The sequence below is a fragment of the Centroberyx gerrardi genome, chromosome 13, assembly GCF_048128805.1.
Source record: "Centroberyx gerrardi isolate f3 chromosome 13, fCenGer3.hap1.cur.20231027, whole genome shotgun sequence".
Taxonomy (NCBI): Eukaryota; Metazoa; Chordata; class Actinopteri; order Beryciformes; family Berycidae; genus Centroberyx; species Centroberyx gerrardi.
The window spans coordinates 3,466,530-3,485,507 of NC_136009.1; the positions used below are offsets into that span (position 1 = coordinate 3,466,530).

The following is an 18,978-nucleotide window of genomic DNA, read 5'->3' on the forward strand; positions in this document are numbered from 1 at the left end:
CGCCACAACTACATGCAGACTTCCGGGGATGCGCGTGCCACAACTCCGCGCAGACTTGCCAAAAAGGCGCATAAACATCGTAAATTTGGGAAAATGGAAAAATCCGCTCCATCAGTCCCTGCCTATGCCAGTGCTCAATGCCCATGTGCAGTTTCAGATTGATTGGCCAACCCGTTGAGGAGCAAAATGGATGCGGACAGACGGACGGACGGACAGAGTATTCCTCATTCTATAGTAGGACTATAGTAGGATGGACCATTTAGAGGGAACATTGGCCCTGAATGCTCCCTGATATGTTTTAGATACTGCTTCCAGTCAGGCTCCTAGCAATTCTTTCTTGATCTTTGCAAGAATTAATGTTACTTTCAGTGGAAATTGTTATTTATTTTTTCTACCTTAAAGTCTATCTTCTACTGCTTTGAAGACTTTTGCTCATTGTTTTAAAGCATTGTATGACAGTTTTGTAGTATAGTGCTATAGGCAGTAAATAAAAAGTAAATAAAAAGGGAGGTAAACTATGACCTGTTGGTGATGATTAAGGCAAACAACCACCAACATGAACAAAATCATTTCATAAAAACATTCGGGTTTTTTTCCTCCTTAAAAGACCCTATCCTTACTTCCTTACTTTGTCAGCACCTTTTAAAAGTTTTTATACAATCAATACTCAAACATTTCAATATAATATGAAGCAATAGTGAAACAGCTGTGTACAAATCCAACATACACACTGCTTGGTGTGAATTCCCATCTTTTAGCATGAATTATTAGCTTCCTACTTCCCAAATTCTGACGTCAACAACAACAAAATACCTGTAGTCAAGTAGCTAATAATAATTTACTTGTAGAACACTTTTCAAAACTAAGTTGCAAACTGCTACACACAGTCATTGATACATTCAAATTATTAAAAGAAAAAAATAACAAAAGAACTGGGTAATGCTTTGTTTTCCGGATCTGCAATTTTCTAATAATTTCCTAGAAAGGAACTTTAAAATTAGGAATTAGAGGAAGGAATTCAACACATAACTATATTATATAATTATAGGAATAATGACAGAGGTTACCAAATAAAGGTTTGAATGAATGAATGAATGAGTTTAGTAGTTTATAGTTTTGCAGTTCTTTCCAGAAAACTCTTTTAGAAATGTACAGTATTTTATTGACTCACCAGACTGACCACTTCTATTTTCTATAGAACTCCTTCTTCAGGGTGTAGCCCTCAGCACATAGATTCCCCTTTGGTGCTACGCGTGGGTTGTAACCCAGTTCTATTTTAACATGCACAAGCTTTGTCTATGTTTTTAAGAATTTCACCATGAAATAGCCATCTGAATAAAGGCTTTTAAACTTTTTGCCAGAAGAGTGCCTTGGAAGTGTCAAGTTACTGTCTGGAGCAAATTGTAGAATGTCAAGTTTCACTTCCTCTTTCACAACAGCCGGTTCCAGCCCTTTGATTGGTGTGTGTGTGTAGTGTGCGTGTGTGTGTGAGTTCAAATCCAGCCGTGACAGGACCCAGCTTGCTGGAGGCTTGGTTTGTTGCCATGTTTGTTTTGCTGAAAAACATGAACTCAAATGTATCACTCACTAAGTCCTAAACTTAGTGAATCAATCAGTCATGGCATCTTGACAAACTCAAACGAGTTCAAACACGTCAATGCTTCCAAGTCGTTGCATTGAACCATCCGATCTTTCCGACAGGGTTTTTCGTAGGACCTGAACGCACCGTTACAGATAGAAGCATTTAGCAGCAATAGCTCCTGAAAAGCTTTATTTCAGCCCGTCAGTAAACCAGTCAGTCAGTCGGTTAGCGATGGCAGTATCCGCTGGTAAAGCTCAGTCATGTTGATGTCCTGGAAGGCTGCTTTCAGCTCTGATACTGACTGGTACTCCTTCACTAGAAAACCTGGTGGACTGACAGAGAGACATGGAGAGATAGAGACAGAGAGAGAGCGAGACAGAGAGACAGAGAGACCATAAGAAATGCAGTATTACCATAGTGTGATCCAAGATTGATGATTAAACCAGGTTCACAATACTGTTTTTCTGCTACATCTACTCAGTGTCATGTGTCTGTGATCCATACCCATGTTTAGAGGAGGATGATGAGGGGGTTTCACTGAGAATCTTCATCATCCTCTCTTTGCACTTTCTGCCTGAAGAATCAACATCCACCTTCACTGTCTTCAGGAGGTGGCAGAACTCCTGAACAGAGACATTATTAGAGGTAGAAGAATCAGCACCCACTACAGACAGAAAAATGTACTACAGTTATGAGATTACGCATTGATATCTAGTTTTTAAGAACTGAGAGAGATTTGAAATCAATGTAAATAAACAAAGCTGTCCGAACCAGCCTATTTCTGGTTGAGCAAAACAGAAATAGAACAGAACAGAAAGTTGTGAATGGGCAGAACAAGAAAAGGGACACCAAGAAATTAAAGTTAAAGCAACATTCCACTTAGTTTTAACATGGGGGTTATTTGGCACTTGACCGCCATGAAAACCAGAATATAAACTAATCACCAAGATCAGATGCAGCTGGAAGAGTTTGTAGTGTTCAGATCTTTGCTTCCAATTCATTTGAATGAGGCCACGAAAATAGCCTGAGAAATTATTTAACACGTTGGTGAACAGATTCAACAACAGATCCTGCTGCTGTGATTTTCAATTGACTGTGGGTCCAACGTTTTAGAACATAAAACATAAAAATTAGCATTTTTCTTGATAGAAGAGAACACAGCGGAGGGATACCATTTAGGAGAGATAGTTCCTGTTTGGGAGACCGGATCTACTTTTATTTTTAAATACAAATTTTAGTGTAAAGCAAGAATAGAAATGCAAAATGACGACCGACCAATCACTGCTTTGTTGTCTTAAAAGCAGGATCTGTTGTTTTCAGGATATTTTCGTGGCCTCATTCAAACGCTACAAACTTGTCCCAACCTGTCACTACATGGTGAAAAAAACCTCAATAATCTTAAATTTAAATACAAAAATAAGCACTATCTGAATTATTTCCTGTGAAGCAGTGTCATACACACAGGCCCGTACCTTGATGTTAGGTCTGGCTCCCTGGAGGAGAACCAGTATGGGTCGTCCCAGTAATAACCTCCCAGTTAGCTGCAGCTGCTGGGTCCAGCGCTCCAGCAGCTTGACGTAGCGGTTTCTAGATCGGATGTGGTCCAACAGCAGCACTGCAGTCCACTCCTCCTCCTCCTCCTCTTCTCCTCCCTCCTTCACCTCCTCCTCACCTCCTCTCTCCTCCTCTGTCACCTCCCCAGACTCCTATTGTGAATAAGAAAACACATTCTGCACATTGTGTGTATATATATATATGTTATAAATTCACATCATTGTTTTCTTTATATTCCGATATAGTATCTCATGGTATATTTTCATATCGTCCATATTTTTCATAATTTTCTTCGTCTCAGTATTTTCTACTGCTTTAATTTTGCACACCCTCATAACGATGTAACTTGGACTGCAACTAACGATTATTTTCATTATCGATTAATCAATTGATTCTTTTCATTATCGATTAATCATATAGTCTATAAAATGTAAAAAATAATGACAAATGCCCATCACAAGTTACCAGAGCCCAAATTGATTCTTCAAATTTCTTAGTCTATAACCAGCAGCTAGCAAGTATTGATTTTATAATGATATGAAACAGAGAAAAGCAGCAAATCTTAGCATTTGTGAACCTGTAACCAGCAAATGTTTGGTATTTTTACTTGATAAAAAACGATTCGTTGATTATCAAAATTATAATCGATAAATTTTCTGTCGATCAACTAATCAATTGACTGATTTCAGCGCTAGATGTAACCAATTTACTCACCCTGTAACCATGTAACGCTACACAGAAAACCTAACAAACAAACAAAATGCCTGGCATCCTACCTGTCTGTATACAAGTCAACTCTGTGTCGCTTCTGAGCCTTTCGTCTCCTCCAGAGGGCGCCAGCGAGGAAAAGCAGCGCTGATATTCACTGTGTTTTTGATCTAGTCGTGTCTGCTGCATGTTTAGCTTCGCTGTACTTTATTTTCTTACTGCTTTCCTCCATTGTTGTTGTTGTTGTGACCTCCTGCTCTGTGGCTGCTATAGCCTCACCTTGATAGATACAGTCGGCACAGGAGGAAAACGTCATTTCCGTCAGCCGACGTGGGGGAAAACAAATCACTGGGAAGTACTGGGGATCTTGGCAGCGCGCTATGAAAATATTCTTTAGTTTTGCCTTTTCTAAAGTCTAAAAACAAAGAAGGTTGCCGAAAAGTTGCTGTGTCGTGCACTGCACGGCAAATAAACATAAAAAATCCTGAACTTAAATTCTATGTGATTCCGAGAGCGTACACACCTGTGAACACACGCCATGTAGTAGTGAGAAGACAGGCAATAATAGCAAAGGAAATGCACCCTCCTATAACATATTTATTTGTCATGGGCCAGCAATGTGTTCTGTAAATGCATTAACAAGATTGCAATCAAATTTGCTTTATTGGCATGGCTGCATAAATTCACAATATTAGCCATAACCATGGAAAGAATAACTATCACCACACAAGGCATGACGAGGTTTGTTCCTGGCAATCACACTAGCATTTTATACAGGAAATGCAATTTTCTAGTTGTAAATCTAAAATTCCAATGTGCTAGCTTACCGGGCAATTCAGTAAGGTAGCAGAAAATGTCCAGGAATGACACATCTGGCCATTGTGTAGGATCATTCCTCCATTCTTTCATGGAGTAAGGACAAGTTTTGCGATATATCTAGCCAAGTCCTTTTGACCTAGCCCTTCCATACAACTTTTTATTCTTTTCCATTATTTGATCAGTAGTTTTCGCATTTTACAATGTCAGATTTGGCGCTTATACCATTAGTTTCAATTGGGGGGGACCCGTTGTTTTCCCCCACGATGACGCAACGCCGACTGTATCTATAGCCAAAACTAGCTCACAGCTGGCCACGCCCACAGCAAATGGTATATACCCTGGTATATATGAAGTGTCCCAACATCATTGAAAAGACTATTTCAGGCAAATGAGGGATTTAGGAATGAACACACAGACTGATAATGTAGAATATATCCTATTTATTTATTGTTATTTTAATGTGAAAAAAGTTGCATATTGCCACTTTAATTACATGTTACTAGCCGAAATACTCTGGGTACCTGTGGTAAAGTTACAGCTCATTAGTTAGTTAGTTATTTACCTGTAACCAGACAACCAACTGATGCACCATCGGTTCCTGTTGTAAGGCTGCAGCTTGATCCAGCAGCTTCAGTCTGATGTTATGACACTGACCTCTGGATAGACCGGGGGAGGAGACGGAGATGTCAGGGGGGCAAGAGGGGTAGCCGGGGGGCAGACGGAACAACAGACTGACCTCCACCCCTCTGTCTCCTCCAACAGCGGTCTTGATCTGGACCACTAACCCATCCTCTGCTACAAGACAAACAGACTGATGTTACAACAGTCCTATGGCATTTACAGACAGCATGTGGTATGGATGTGGACACACCAGTCCTCCCAATATGGACTGACTGTATGCAACAAAATTGCAAAGAGACAGTATTAGATACTGGACTATAGTGCAAAGTTATATTGGACTTAATATTCACTTTACAGGCAAAATAAACATATATTCATTGTGACATTAGTCACAGAAGTGCGGTAAACTCTACTCCCACCCGGGCGGACCTAGGTTATAGATCAAACGCACCAAAAGCTTCAGCTAGCCGGTCGTTCTAAAATGTGACGTATTCGCCAAACATTATTCAAAAATGTGTCAATTTAGTGATTCCTTGATCGACAAAAGCTACACAGCTCGTAGAAACATGACTAAAGACATTGATTAAATCGTTAAGATCTACCAGTAAATTCAGCATACATCTGATCCTCAACGCAGCGCTTATTAAAATTAAACTTCAACTATTGATTCACACCGCTCTATTACCTTCCACTTCATTTCTGTGGAAGAAGATTGTGGGAACCAAACCTAAACGGTGAAATTTGATTGAAAATAGTACTGCTTAGTGGATCAAATGTAATTGAAGAGTGGCAACTAGTCACAAGACAGTAAAAGTCTTAAGTCATTTTTATTCATTATGTAACGTTTTGCATTTAGAAAGGCATCATTACACTGCCAGATTTTTAATGGAATTCGGTGCAATCTTCTCTCCATACAATAACTACACATATCGAGGCAACTAGCTCTACGCCATAAAACACGGGAGCGAAAAGTTTCTTGTCAGTTGTGACTAATGGTTTATAAAGCTTATATTTATGTTCACACAATTCGCTGTACGTTTATGAGTCTTTGCCACAATGGTAGCGAAGACTTAGCGTTAAGTAATAAAACCTTCCTACCGGACTGTTGTATCAGCTGGAACTCTCCCTCTCCGCAGTAAATGGAGGATAAAACTGAAACCTCCTCTAAAGCCGCTTCAGACATTCTTTATGAACCAACATTATACTGTTACCCACTCTACTGTAGCTTTAAACAAATGACATTTCACTTCTTTCAACTTTCTGTCATTAATGCATTTCATAAGTAACGTGTGCTGTCGTTGACACGTCCGACTAGCTTCGCGTATGGCGCATATTAGTTCCGCTGGACAGTTTCTCCTCTTTCTGTAGGCTATTTATAGACTTTATTCCTCTATGTGGAAACATAGAGCGTGTGCTTTGAGTGGTTTCCTGCCTAATTTATCCATTATCTTCCATAGTAAAATCAGAGCAGTGGCCAAATATTACCATATTAATCAAATAAAAAAACAATTTCTGAAGCAAGATTCAGCCCATCAACACCGTGAAATGTATTATAGAAACCTGATCTCAGATGATATAGCCAAAAAGACAGAATTAGTACAATCTTGAAAAGAAACATCTATTCAAAACCCCAGACAAAGTCTGAGTATTACACACTGAGACAAGGCAATGATAACTTTGCTATCGATCTGCCTCACCCTTGAAATACATGGATATGCTTTTCTGAACTGTGTATAGAAACTCAAGAAACTACTACAACTAAGACAGAAGTTAAATCCTTCAATTCAGTGAGTGGATTTTATTCAAAAGTGTTGCCATTTAATTCATAGTAAGAAATAATCGAGAACGGATGCTCCAGAGTAAATAAATTACATTTTAAGCTGAAAGTGAATTCCGGCCCAGCTACAAGCCAACCATGAAATGATCCTAACATCAATAAACCACTCAGACACCAGAGACGCCAAAATAAATATATTTAATTACTGGAAGCATCATAGCATCACTATCATAGTTAACAACACTCTTTACAGTAAAGAATAATGTGCAATCTGACACTAAAAGCAGCTCTTTCTGTGTGTGTGTGTGTGTGTGTGTGTGTGTGTGTGTGTGTGTGAGTGAGAGTGAGTGTGTGTCTGTGTGTGTCCAGACTCGAAGGTGGTGCAGGTCCTCCTTCATTCCCACCTATCCCATCGCTTCTATGTGAAAACATTGAGGCGACTGGAACTATTTGAAACCTTCGGTGAATCCATTTTTACTTTCTGGATCCAATTTTATTCAATATTAGTGAAGACTGCGTATTGGCTGGAGTTTATTTTGCCAATTAATATTATCTTATTTACCATTTTACAGAGAAGCTTTGGGAACTACTGGGACATTAATGATTTCTATGGCAGAATACTGGAAAGCTGAAACGGCTGTCACATCTACCCAATGATGAAATAATAAAGAACAAATGATTGGTCACTAAGAGATGAATTACAGTTTCTATTTACATGTGGAGCGGATTGAACTGAAAGTGAAATCGACCCAAGGCCTCGTTAGGGGATTAAGAGGAATCCCGCCCAATTAAGAATTCGTACATGTTATTGTGGATGTACAGTAGGCGTGAAAGGTCAAGCGTTAATGTGTCCACCGCCACCAGGCCACTTTCATTCTGTCCCAGACGGCCCCGAGCGAGTCCAGAGCCGGCCGGACGTCCAGTATGGTGTTGTTCTGGTTCCGCTGGTCCAGCGAACCGGCGTCGTAGTAATCTATGACGTAACGCACGTCGGTTCCACAGCGGTTCACGATCCAGTCGTGCCGGTCAAATGGAAGCTCGTAGCTAGAGACGGGACACACACACACACACACACACACACACACATCACATTATAGAGGCTTTGAAGTTGCGTCACAAATTTCTTAGCGATCATGTCTGGCTCCATCATGGAGGTCCAGTGAAGAACTGTCTGTTGTCTAAATATATATCTATTTAATCCTGTTGACATGGGCAAGTTGCACACACACACACACACACAGCCATTCTCACCCCATCCAGTGTCTGAGTCTTGCTCTGGGCGTCAGCTCTTTGGCTTTTCCTCCAAAACGTACCAGAGATGGACCGCATGGACATTCACTTTAGATGAAAACATATATTTTATTATTACATTATATTACTTTCTTTCATTTTATTCTATTTCTGGACACAAAATGTATAAATACAGAAGTGCTAGTCAGTTCTTTGGCCTTTCCCGCCAAAACCAGACCAGAGAGAGACAACACTGACAGACCCTAAGTGGAATTTTTCCTTGAATCAATCACTAAAAATCCAGCTTTTAAAGCAACATAGTAATGACAGGATGCTCTGATAACTGAGTTCTTTACATTGAAATGATAAACGTCTTTGTTTCTGTATCAGTTAACATCTAGAGGTCGACCGATAGTGGGTTTTTAAAGGCCAATATAATAATGATAGTTTGGAGCAGGAAAAAGCCGATAGCCGATTAATCGGCCAATATCCATCCCCCCCCCCCCCACGCCCCCACCCAGTGAAAAAAATTTTGATACTGTCGGAAATGAACAATCTTTGACTTGAGAAACTGCATAACTGTTGAACTGAACATCTAAGTCAAAGTAATAAATACCTAAATAAATAAATAAATAAATCTGGATCACTGAACATCAAACTCAAAGTAATAAATACCTAAATAAATCTGGATCACTGAAGTTCAGTGATCCAGATTTATTTATTTAGATTTATTTATTTATTAGTAATTAGGCCTATATTTGGGGAAAAAATGCAAAAACACTATATAATTCAGCAGACACAACTCAAGTAGCATCAAAGAAGCTACCATAATAATCTTATTTAAAAAGTGAATTACCCTTTTATCACCGCGATATCAGTCGGAGTTTGTGGTGTTGTCATGCATGACATGCTTTGCTTCCACAGTAACGTTAGCCTGGTCGGCTACTTTTGCATACGCCGTTTTTAATAAACCAGTTTTTTGTCACTCCGAATTTAATCATTATTAAGAGAATATCCTGAAATTTCATGGATTACATCGTTGGAATATGTTCTACAATGGGCGATGTGCTGTTCTGTGGTTTATCACTGGCCAGGAAGGATTACTTCTGTTGCGCGTCCCGTTACATTGTTAAATGCCACTCTTACAAACCATTAATGTTCGTGCATATTCCCGGGGTAAGGAGGATCCTAAAGTGTGCGATTTCGTTTCATGAATGGATAGTTACGTGGCTGGATTATTTGGAAGAGAGAATGCCAAATTGGTAAGTAAAGTAAAAGTTGAATGGTTTCTTTTCCTCCCTGTCTGCCTGTCTTGTATCGTGAACAAGGAGCTGATAGTGTTGCGTTATATATTCGAGAGATAACTTTTGTGGAGAGAAATCAACTGAAAACGGGTCAGATATGACTTGAATGCTACTTGTCAGCCTTGCTGTAAAGTCAGCTGTTCCAATGTTTACCCCGGGACCGCAAGGTTTAGCCCACATTTTCTAACCCTAACCCTAATGCGTTGAAGGTTTTCTCATGGAGTGGAGAATTGCTTTCTGAAAAAAATGTCTCTGATGTCTGTCGCACATTTATGGCTTTCATGCTTTCGGTAGAGCAGCAGTTATCTTCAGTCTAATGCATTAATAATGCCATACTATAACCAACAACCTTATCATGCTCATAATTTACGAATAAAGCTGTCTTAAAGTTAACTTTCATTTAAATATACATTATCTCAGGTACACAATGACATTACCTTGACTTTGTGTATGGAGCCTCCATGCAAAACGGTGATGTACGTCCCCGCGTGACCGGTGGAGGCTGCGCAGCCATCGGCCACTATCGGAGCCAAGTTCCGCCGATAACGATAGTTTGTAAAACGTCCTATCGGCGCCGATTAATCGGCCAAACGATTAATCGGTCGACCTCTATTAACGTCACAGTAATAATCTGCAAGTACTGATTAATTTCTGTTTAGGAGCCCATACCAAAATTAGACAAATACAAAAGTGTGCAGTGATGTATCCTGTGTGTGTGTGTGTGTGTATGTGTGTGTATACAGACCTCTTATGCAGTGCCTCCCATCTCAGTATTTCCTGCCAGGCGGCCTCGTTGTTGTAGTTGTGGATGCTGATAATGTGGCTCATGTCTTTTTGATTCAGGTCTCCCTCTCTCCAACGCCATCTAGACAGACAAGAGAAGACTCATTAAATACACACACACACGGTTGTGTTACCATACTTGTGAGGACTATATTCAATCCCTGACCTCAGACCCCAACCTAAACTTAATCTTGATTATAACCTTAACCCAGAACCCAAGTCCTAACCCTAAACTAACTTCAACATTAAAGGAATACACTTTTTTCCTGCAGTTATGTGATGAGAACATAGACACCAAAATCACCCATGTGTCCCCGGTAGATCATTAGCTCCAGTGCTCCATGCTAACACTTTAGCATACACTATGTTGAAAAAACTGTGAAACTGTTTAGTGTTCCTGTTTTTGTTACATTTGCTTGCTATGCTTTCCCACTCCTTCCACTACTGAGCAAAGCATGGACACTGAGCTAACAGCAGCACTGTAGCTAGCAAGCTAGATCAGTAGCAAGTTTACCAGGACCCCAAAATGGTTACCTCAAACATGACAGTTAATTTGCGCCGACACCACCCCTGTGTGTACATCAGTGGAACTAAGCGAAAACATGAAGCCACAGATGTGCGACGTCTCCCTGCAGCCTTTAGACAAACTTATGCAGCTGATTCAGGCAACTGACATCACCATAGCAATGCTTATAGCCGCGAATATGACAGCAAACTCCGTGGTAGAGAACGCAGGGTTCAAGACCATGCTGAAAGTGCTTGAGCCATGTTATAATATTCCCTCTCGTCCACATTTTAGCCAGCTTTGGGCACTGTCGTCGTAAGTTTACGTTGCTGAAGAGTAACTAAACACCAAAGCTAAATCTGTGCAAAGCCTGACATCTAAAAGGTAAAACGCATGCTACTGAAATTGCCATTTGCTATTGTCACCTTCTACAGAGTGCAACAGGTTGTGGCATCACCTGGCACCAAAGATCAGCCAATAGCAGATGGCAATTTCAGTAGCATGCTTTTTGCCATTAGATGTCAGGCATTTAATTTTTCTTACTGTATTGAAATAAACAAAACCATAACACCACCATACTGTATTGAACTGAAAAGTGAGTTTTGTGAACTGTTACACCCCTACTGGTTTATCTTAACATAAACATTGACGAGCTTCTACGTAACTGATCTTATGTGTGAATTAGGGCTGCACGATATTGGAAAAAACTGACATTGTGATATCTTTTTTTTCGTGTTATTCATGTACAGATATACAATTATCAATCATAATTTTCATCATTTGGGTACTTTAAAAGTCTATCCTCTTCTAACAAAACAAACCCCCCTCCTACTTCTACCACACTTGGTTCAGCCCTCTGTCACCCCTCCAGAAATCAGCTTGGAGAACAGGTGGAGAGGTATTTGGGAAAAACAACACATTTCTTAATAAACTTTACAAATGGACTTGTGTGTCGCAGTTGTGTTATTTACATGTAATCTACCATTTCTAATGATGTTCAAATGTATGCTTAATCTGCGTGGTGGAAGATAAACAGGCCTCCCAGCGCGGCTGAGGATGGTAAAACTCTCAAACTCAAGCAACAAACAGATTTATCTATATGCCGGCAAGATGTAAGTACAGATAGATCTGGATACTGCAAGTTTTGTGTTTGTGTTGTGTGTGTTAAGCGTTTCTTACATTAGGGCACGGACCAGCCCCGTGACAGTAACTTTTTAACTTTTAACCAGCACCGGGACAAGGTGCCGCTGATAACGGGAATACACGCACTCAAAAGCCGCCCCGCGTAACTGAACGCCTGCCTCTAGCATCCAGGCGACATTATCTGTGAGTAGCCGTGTCGCGTGCATGTTTACAGGCAGGTGATACACAGACTCTGCATGCACAGCGATCAGTTCGCTATGTGCTCTGGTGAAGGGGTGCATTTGATCAGTTTGTCAAACAACCAAAACAGGCAGCGCTCATTTTCAGGTTGTGGTAGGCGACTAGTGGGGCCTGCTTTGGTTGTTTGATAAATTGATGAAGTGCACCCCTTCACCAGAGCACATTGGGAACTGATCAAACTCCGTGTACCCAAGAACCCTTAAATCGGACTAAATTATGTAATATCAGAAGGAGTTTTCTTGTAGATTAGTCATGGAAAATGAGAACCTTGCGAGTTTTCCTTTTGTATCAAGCAGCAAAAAAGTTGTAGCATGACATGTTTGAGTTAATTTGCCTTACTTGACATCGTGCGTCCTGCAATGTGACTATTGCACATGCGCACATCGCGATGTCAATGCTGAAACGATATATCGTGCAGCCCTAGTGTGAATGCAATGAAGCAACAACTCATCCCCCGATTCAGACCAAACCAAACAGGGGCACTCGAGTCACATGACTTGACTCGAGTCGCAAATTTGAGGACTTGAGACTTGCTTGACTAACACTGATAAAAGACTCGACTTGACTTTGACTTGGTATTCATGACTTGAGACTTGATTTAGACTTGAGACAGATGACGAAAGGACTTGACTTTTTTTTTTTATCAAATATTTGCATTTTTCTAGATATTGAGAAGTTATGTTTTGTTTTTGAAACATGATTGGGTGACTTTTAGTGCAGTGCGCGCAACCCAGGCTTAAAAGACAGTGTCTAGCAGGACCTAGAAAACAATGCAAGACAGGATCGAGCTGAAAGCGTGTTGAAAGGACTCTCCCAGGAAGGATTTTCTCTCGAGCCTTATATTACCAGACCGTTTCTGATTCAGACAAGACAGCTTATGAATTGACAGCTTTTCAAGACAGAGCTTCATCATTCTGTTCGCGGTCCCTCACTAGTTCAAAGTCAATGTAACTCAACCACAGCAGAAAGGTCTCTCCCTCTCTCTAATCAACTGTGTGACAAATGCAATCCTGCAAGATCAGGCAAACAAGATGGTATTTTTCCTTGATGAGGATTAAAATTTCAGTGTTCTAAATTAATGGATGTATTAGTCTACACAATCCACAGCAGAAAATAGTAATCATCAGATAGAATACTATGTTTCATTTTCGTGCAATTTGAACAATTGCCTATACAGTAGGTACTCGCGTGTGCTGCATAATCTAACTATCTAACTATAAAGCAAGAAATCTCTGTCTGTGAGTGAGTGAGTGAGTGAGTGTGTGTGTGTGTGTGTGTGTGTGTGTGTCCTTCGCATATCTCAAGAACCGTTTGTCCAATTGACTTCACACTTGGCGGGTGTATTGCTGGGGACCCAAGGACGTGCAGTGTCGGATTTGGTGCAATTTGGACACGCGACACGTTCAATATTACTAAACTTTGAATAAACAAGCGGATAGCGCTCTGTGCAGCAGCGGGGCTCAAGCAGTACGGGCACACGCGGTTCTCGAGAAAGCTGCAAGCAGCAATCGGCCCGTTCCGGACAGGCACATTTTGAACGGGCACTGTACTAGTAAATACAAAGTGGGAAACTCTTGCGGGTATAATAATCTATTTCAACATTCAAAGGGTCTTAGATAAAGATTTCAAAACTGCCATGATCATCCAGACATGCTAGTCACCCTCCACACCTAATATCAGTCATTTCAACTCTTCTATTTTAACGTCACTCACTATCCTCTATGTTGAAAACTGTCAATGGAAGGCCTAATTAAAGGAAAAATGACAAAATGCTTAGAGATGAAATAGCATACCAATATTATATGCTATCATATATGTCTGTTTTAATTTATCTGTAATAGGTGATTTTAAAATGTCAGTAGTGTAACCTAATGTAACCAGAGCAGCCTATATTTTTAGGAAGGAAGTTGAAAAGAAAAACATACCTGCAGCTCACAAATGTAGCAGTAACTAGTGATTGATGGACACACTATATTACAGTCATATTTCCATTAAGTTAGTGAAGACCAACAACTACCAGACATTTACAGTATCTATACCAATTGGTCCCATCATCATGTTTTGTCTGAGAAAACAATCTATTTCATTTTATCAACAAAACTATTTTGTTAAATATTTTTTGCCCATACTAATATAAAAGTAGTACTGATAATTTTTTTAACAACATGTATTTTGCACTCAAAAGAGTATTGATAAGTATTGGTATCGATAAGCAGTATCAATAGTGGTATTGGTATTAATAAAATCCTAACCATACCCATCCCTAGTTGTAGAGACTAACTAACTAACTAACTAACTAACTAACTGGTGCAGTTTTCTCATGACACGGCTCGCCATTGTACCCCTTTCTCTCTTGTTTTAAGCACTTCTTTCATGGTGACTTGACTTGTGACTTGCTTGACCTGAGCAATGACTTGACTTGTCTTGCTTGACGTTTAGCTTGACTTGCTTGAGTCTAAACACAGTGACTTGGGACTTGCTTGAGACTTGAAGGTTAAGACTTGAGACTTGCTTGTGACTTACTCCCACCTCTGCCAAACAGTACTAAAGTTTGAAAATGCCCTAAGACCTTTGACTTCGAGTTGTCGGTCGTACTCACCCTTTCTTCAGCATGGCGTTCCAGAACATTTGTTCAGACGGATAAACCCAGTTCTGCTCCGACCCGGCTCTCGGTATCCCAGACTCCTGCCTGTTCAGAGACAGGGAGAAGGGTTGGCCTGGCGATGGCTGCTGATTGGGTGGTGGCATCTGCAGAGAAGTGGGCGTGACAATTAGTTGATAGGTCAATGTTTTGATAGGTCAATGTTTTGAATCATGTTCCATCGTGGAGAGTATGCAAGAGTATGTTTGTATTGCAACCAAACACTACAGCAGCTGATTTCACTGAGTAGTTCCTCCTCTCTGGTTCAGAGTGTATTAAACAGTGAAATCAGCTGCTGTAGTGTTTGGTTGGAATGGAAACCTGCAGTTCTCTCCCATGGACCATGGTTGAGAACCATCTGTCACTTCATACAAGTCAAATACATTCCTCACTGGAAGGTCATTGAGATACGGTATCTAAGTGCTAGGAACACCAACTTTTAGCTGATGTTGATATTGGCCGTGGAGACTTGACAGGGCTAGAGCAAAAACATTTATCAGAGCCCTATGCTGCATTCACATCATATGGGAAAGATGGTAAACAGTGCTTCCACCTAGAAAACACTGTTCACCTCCGCTGTCAACTGGTAAATACTACTTGGGAACATGGGAATATGGCGATGGACCTCAATTTCTCCAACTTCATGAACTCAAATGAACTTCAGATAAAGGCAACAAAATGAACAATTTCAGTCATTTTGCGATCGTACCTCTTGAAATACAATGACAGGACATGACTACTTGCTGGGTTTTTGGTTTGCGGTTGGCATTACAATGTTTGGTTTGCTAACATAACAAACGCAGTGTATTGCTCACTAAGTGCATGTGTGTTTAGTGTGAAAAAGCTTATCAGGAGTAAAGTCTATAGAAATCTTCAATCATGGAGTCTTAACTGCTTGGATGAATGGAACACTTGAACACTTCCAAGTTGTAAACTTTAACTGTCCAGTCATGCTGTTGGTTTTTCCCATATGAGGTGAATGCAGCACTATATAGATAGAGTTTAGACTTTGCAGTGGTCCAGGGGCAGCCATGTTAACCACAGTGGGTATAATTATATTTTTACAGTCAACACTGGAGAGGACTTTTAAGGGCAAGGAGACTTTCAGGAAGTGCAACAGTAGAATAATTCACTGTGATATAAGCCATAAGAGACTTAACAATAAAATGCTAAAAACTAGGTGTGTTGGGCTGATTCTTGCTGTTTGTCGTGGGTGTGTGTTTATGTATTGTGTGTGTATGCTGGTATCTGTGTATATTTGTTATGCGTGTATGTAGTTTTACTATACTATCCTGATTAATGTTTGCTAGTGTGCACTTGTCTGTTTGGGTTGATGTATGACATTGTGTACTTACCTGAGTGTGTGTTATATGTGTGTGTGTGTATGTGTGTGTTACGTGAGTGTTAAGTTTTACCATATTGTCAGGGTTGATGTCCATTGGGGTGTATTTGTCTCTATTAGCAGCCTTCATGGGACATTCGACAAACTCATAGGCTCTCTCCTGGTGGGTCGGGACCGACGGACTCTGGAACCAATAAAAAAAAAAATATATATATATATAAATAATGATGGTATAATTAACTTAATTTACAGCGCTCATGAAAAACCCCAAAGTGACAAAATGATTTTCAGTAAACAGAGGACTAGGACATAAAGACATGGGGGCAATAAGAGCAAAAAGTTAAAATTAAAAATAATTTTATTTATTATTCTCACTTTCAGTGGAGAGTTTTAGTGTCCCATGGTCCAAATGCTGTTTGAAAAACCATATCTGTTGAGCCCCAATTCTAACAGAACGGAAACTAAGAGCAGAAAGACCTGGACAAGACTTACACTGGAGGAGGAGCTTGCAACAGGGGAGGCCGCTGCTGATTGGTGCATGGGACATTCCGCTGCTTTTGGTTGGTGCATGGGACATTCTGATGGAGGAGCACCTGGCAAGTCAAACACACACACTGGTGAGATCTACATGGTGCCTGGTAAGGGTGGCTGAGAGGTCTAACTGAGCGTTCACACCGTAAGCAACACGATCACCAAGTCACCAGAAGTCCATTCATTTCCTACAGAGCTGAGCAACCAGGGAAACTTGGCTGATGTGTAGACGCACGGTAAGGCGCTGGTCTCTGAATGTAGCTGTGGGTTAGAATTCAACCTTGCAGAGCTCTCTGGGGTCTAGTAAAAGATAAAGTAACTAGTAACTGCAGGTGACACACACACACACACAAGGAGAGGAGAAGGCAGGAGTAGAGAGGGTGAAAGAGAGGAGAAGGTAGGAGGAGAGAGGTGGAGATGAGGAGATTTGAAGAGAGTTGACATACTGGTGCGTTTGGCCTCCTGGTGCATGATGGGACATCCCTGGGCTGGGGCTATGAGACCCTCTGCTGCTACGGTGGGAACTGACGCTGCCATTGTATCTGAAAATAAATAAACAAATAAATAAGAATAAGAATGGCCTCAAGGTTAGAGAAGGTTGGAGAGGCAGCCAGTAGGTCACCAGTAGAAGATAGTGGTTACTGGGTGTCCTTCTAAAAGTTAACACCTTATTGAAATAAGTGCTGCTAGTTGGATTATATATGCCGAATTGAAGATAGACCACTAACTATTCAGAAAAGGTCATACGTCATAGTTTGTCGTGACGCTATCTCCATACACGACACGGGCACGTTTCGGGGATAACGTTAACGTAAATTACTACAGGGTGTAGCTTGATGACAGTTCCTGACACCAATATTAAGCTAGGCAGGGTTGACAATAACGTCGCTGCTTGTTGGCCAACTAGTTAACCTATTCAATTGCTGTTCCTACGGTCACATATATAAATATTATCCTCTTATATCCACCTAGTAATTAATTTATCATTTTAGCATCTCACCTGCCCCGTCCGTCCGTCCGTCCGCTCCAGCTCCAATGTCGTGACCAGTGGCAAGTTAGCAGAATAAAATATAAAACTTCCGTATGTTTTTCAAAATAAAATCCTTATTGAGGAACAAATAAGTTGCAATGTTTTTTGCGTAAACTCAAACTAGCAAAGTAAAGGGAAAGAATGTATTTAAGAAGTAACGTGCAGTTACTAAATGAAAGTACAGTTGTTATTTTGTCCAAAGTGTCCTTTTGACGGCGCATACTCGTAGTCATATAGCGTACAGTGCTTCGTGCTTTTATTTTGAATGTAAAAACCCCTTTGTTCCGATGTTATTTTGTCTCGCTTGATTTGCAGCTGTGAGGAAACACCGGTTACCCACAATACATTGCACAGTGCTAGTTGTTGTGGCTACGTCACGCGGACTGCGTTTCATTCAAATCCCAGGGTGCGCCGGTTGGATTGCAGTGAATCCTAGAATATCGGAATAGACAACCAACAGAGGACTAGGAAAAAAATAAGAGTTAGGTTCAATTTACTTTGATATATCATATATCATTTATAATTTATAATTCTTAAGTCCAGTTCATAAGTGGTCAGGAGCATCAATTCACTAAACTATGGCAAAGTCCCTGCATCTAATTACCAAAGTCTAAACTCTAGTCTAGGTACCAGAGGATGGCAGTATAGGACTGCCACAGAGAGGGGCCAAACAAGGAGTGTTCCCCTCTTATACATGCTGGCATATACAGAAGACCACAGTCAAACAGGTATTTACTGCAAATGTAGTCATCATAACAAATAAGTTGTTCATTTATTTAGTCTTCAAATCTGAATTTTCTTAAAAATAAAGAAACTCAGTGAAGCAGATTTATCCAGTTGTCTCATGTTACTTGATTATAATAATGCTAAAAGCCGCATGAGTTATAGTGGAAACAAGTGAAATGTCTCACCAGATTGTAATGCTTTTCACTTTGTTCTAGAAATATGAAAATGTAAGAATTTTAGAATTACTTAAAGCTGGAATTGCTTGTAAGGACAGATTTTTTTTGCAACATAAAAATACTAGTGACAGTGAAAACTTACACATAATTTCAGGTACATAAACATAAAAAATGTCCTGCTGATGCAAAGTATTATTTTTTTATTATCAGCTATAGAATTTTATCGTCATTATTTTTAGAATAATTAACTCACAGGATACAATGTG

The 18,978-nt window shown here is 40.2% G+C and overlaps 2 protein-coding genes across 2 annotated transcripts; both read right to left on the reverse strand.

Moving 5' to 3' along the window:
• Positions 1–1,071: 1,071 nt before the first annotated feature.
• Positions 1,072–6,539, reverse strand: rwdd3 (RWD domain containing 3). The gene is made up of 6 exons (XM_078287516.1): positions 6,383–6,539; positions 5,226–5,458; positions 4,095–4,100; positions 3,055–3,285; positions 2,087–2,205; positions 1,072–1,914 (listed from the first exon to the last, which is right to left on the reverse strand). The coding sequence occupies exons 1-6, from the start codon at positions 6,465–6,467 to the stop codon at positions 1,800–1,802; spliced, it is 789 nt and encodes a 262-aa protein (XP_078143642.1). The 5' UTR covers positions 6,468–6,539; the 3' UTR covers positions 1,072–1,799.
• Positions 6,540–7,248: 709 nt separating this feature from the next.
• LOC139924385 (holocytochrome c-type synthase-like) lies at positions 7,249–17,799 on the reverse strand. The gene is made up of 8 exons (XM_078287804.1): positions 17,781–17,799; positions 17,227–17,322; positions 16,742–16,842; positions 16,323–16,433; positions 14,866–15,014; positions 10,341–10,460; positions 8,313–8,399; positions 7,249–8,105 (listed from the first exon to the last, which is right to left on the reverse strand). Exons 2-8 carry the CDS (start codon positions 17,315–17,317, stop codon positions 7,904–7,906), a joined length of 861 nt encoding a protein of 286 aa, XP_078143930.1. The 5' UTR covers positions 17,318–17,322; positions 17,781–17,799; the 3' UTR covers positions 7,249–7,903.
• Positions 17,800–18,978: the final 1,179 nt, after the last annotated feature.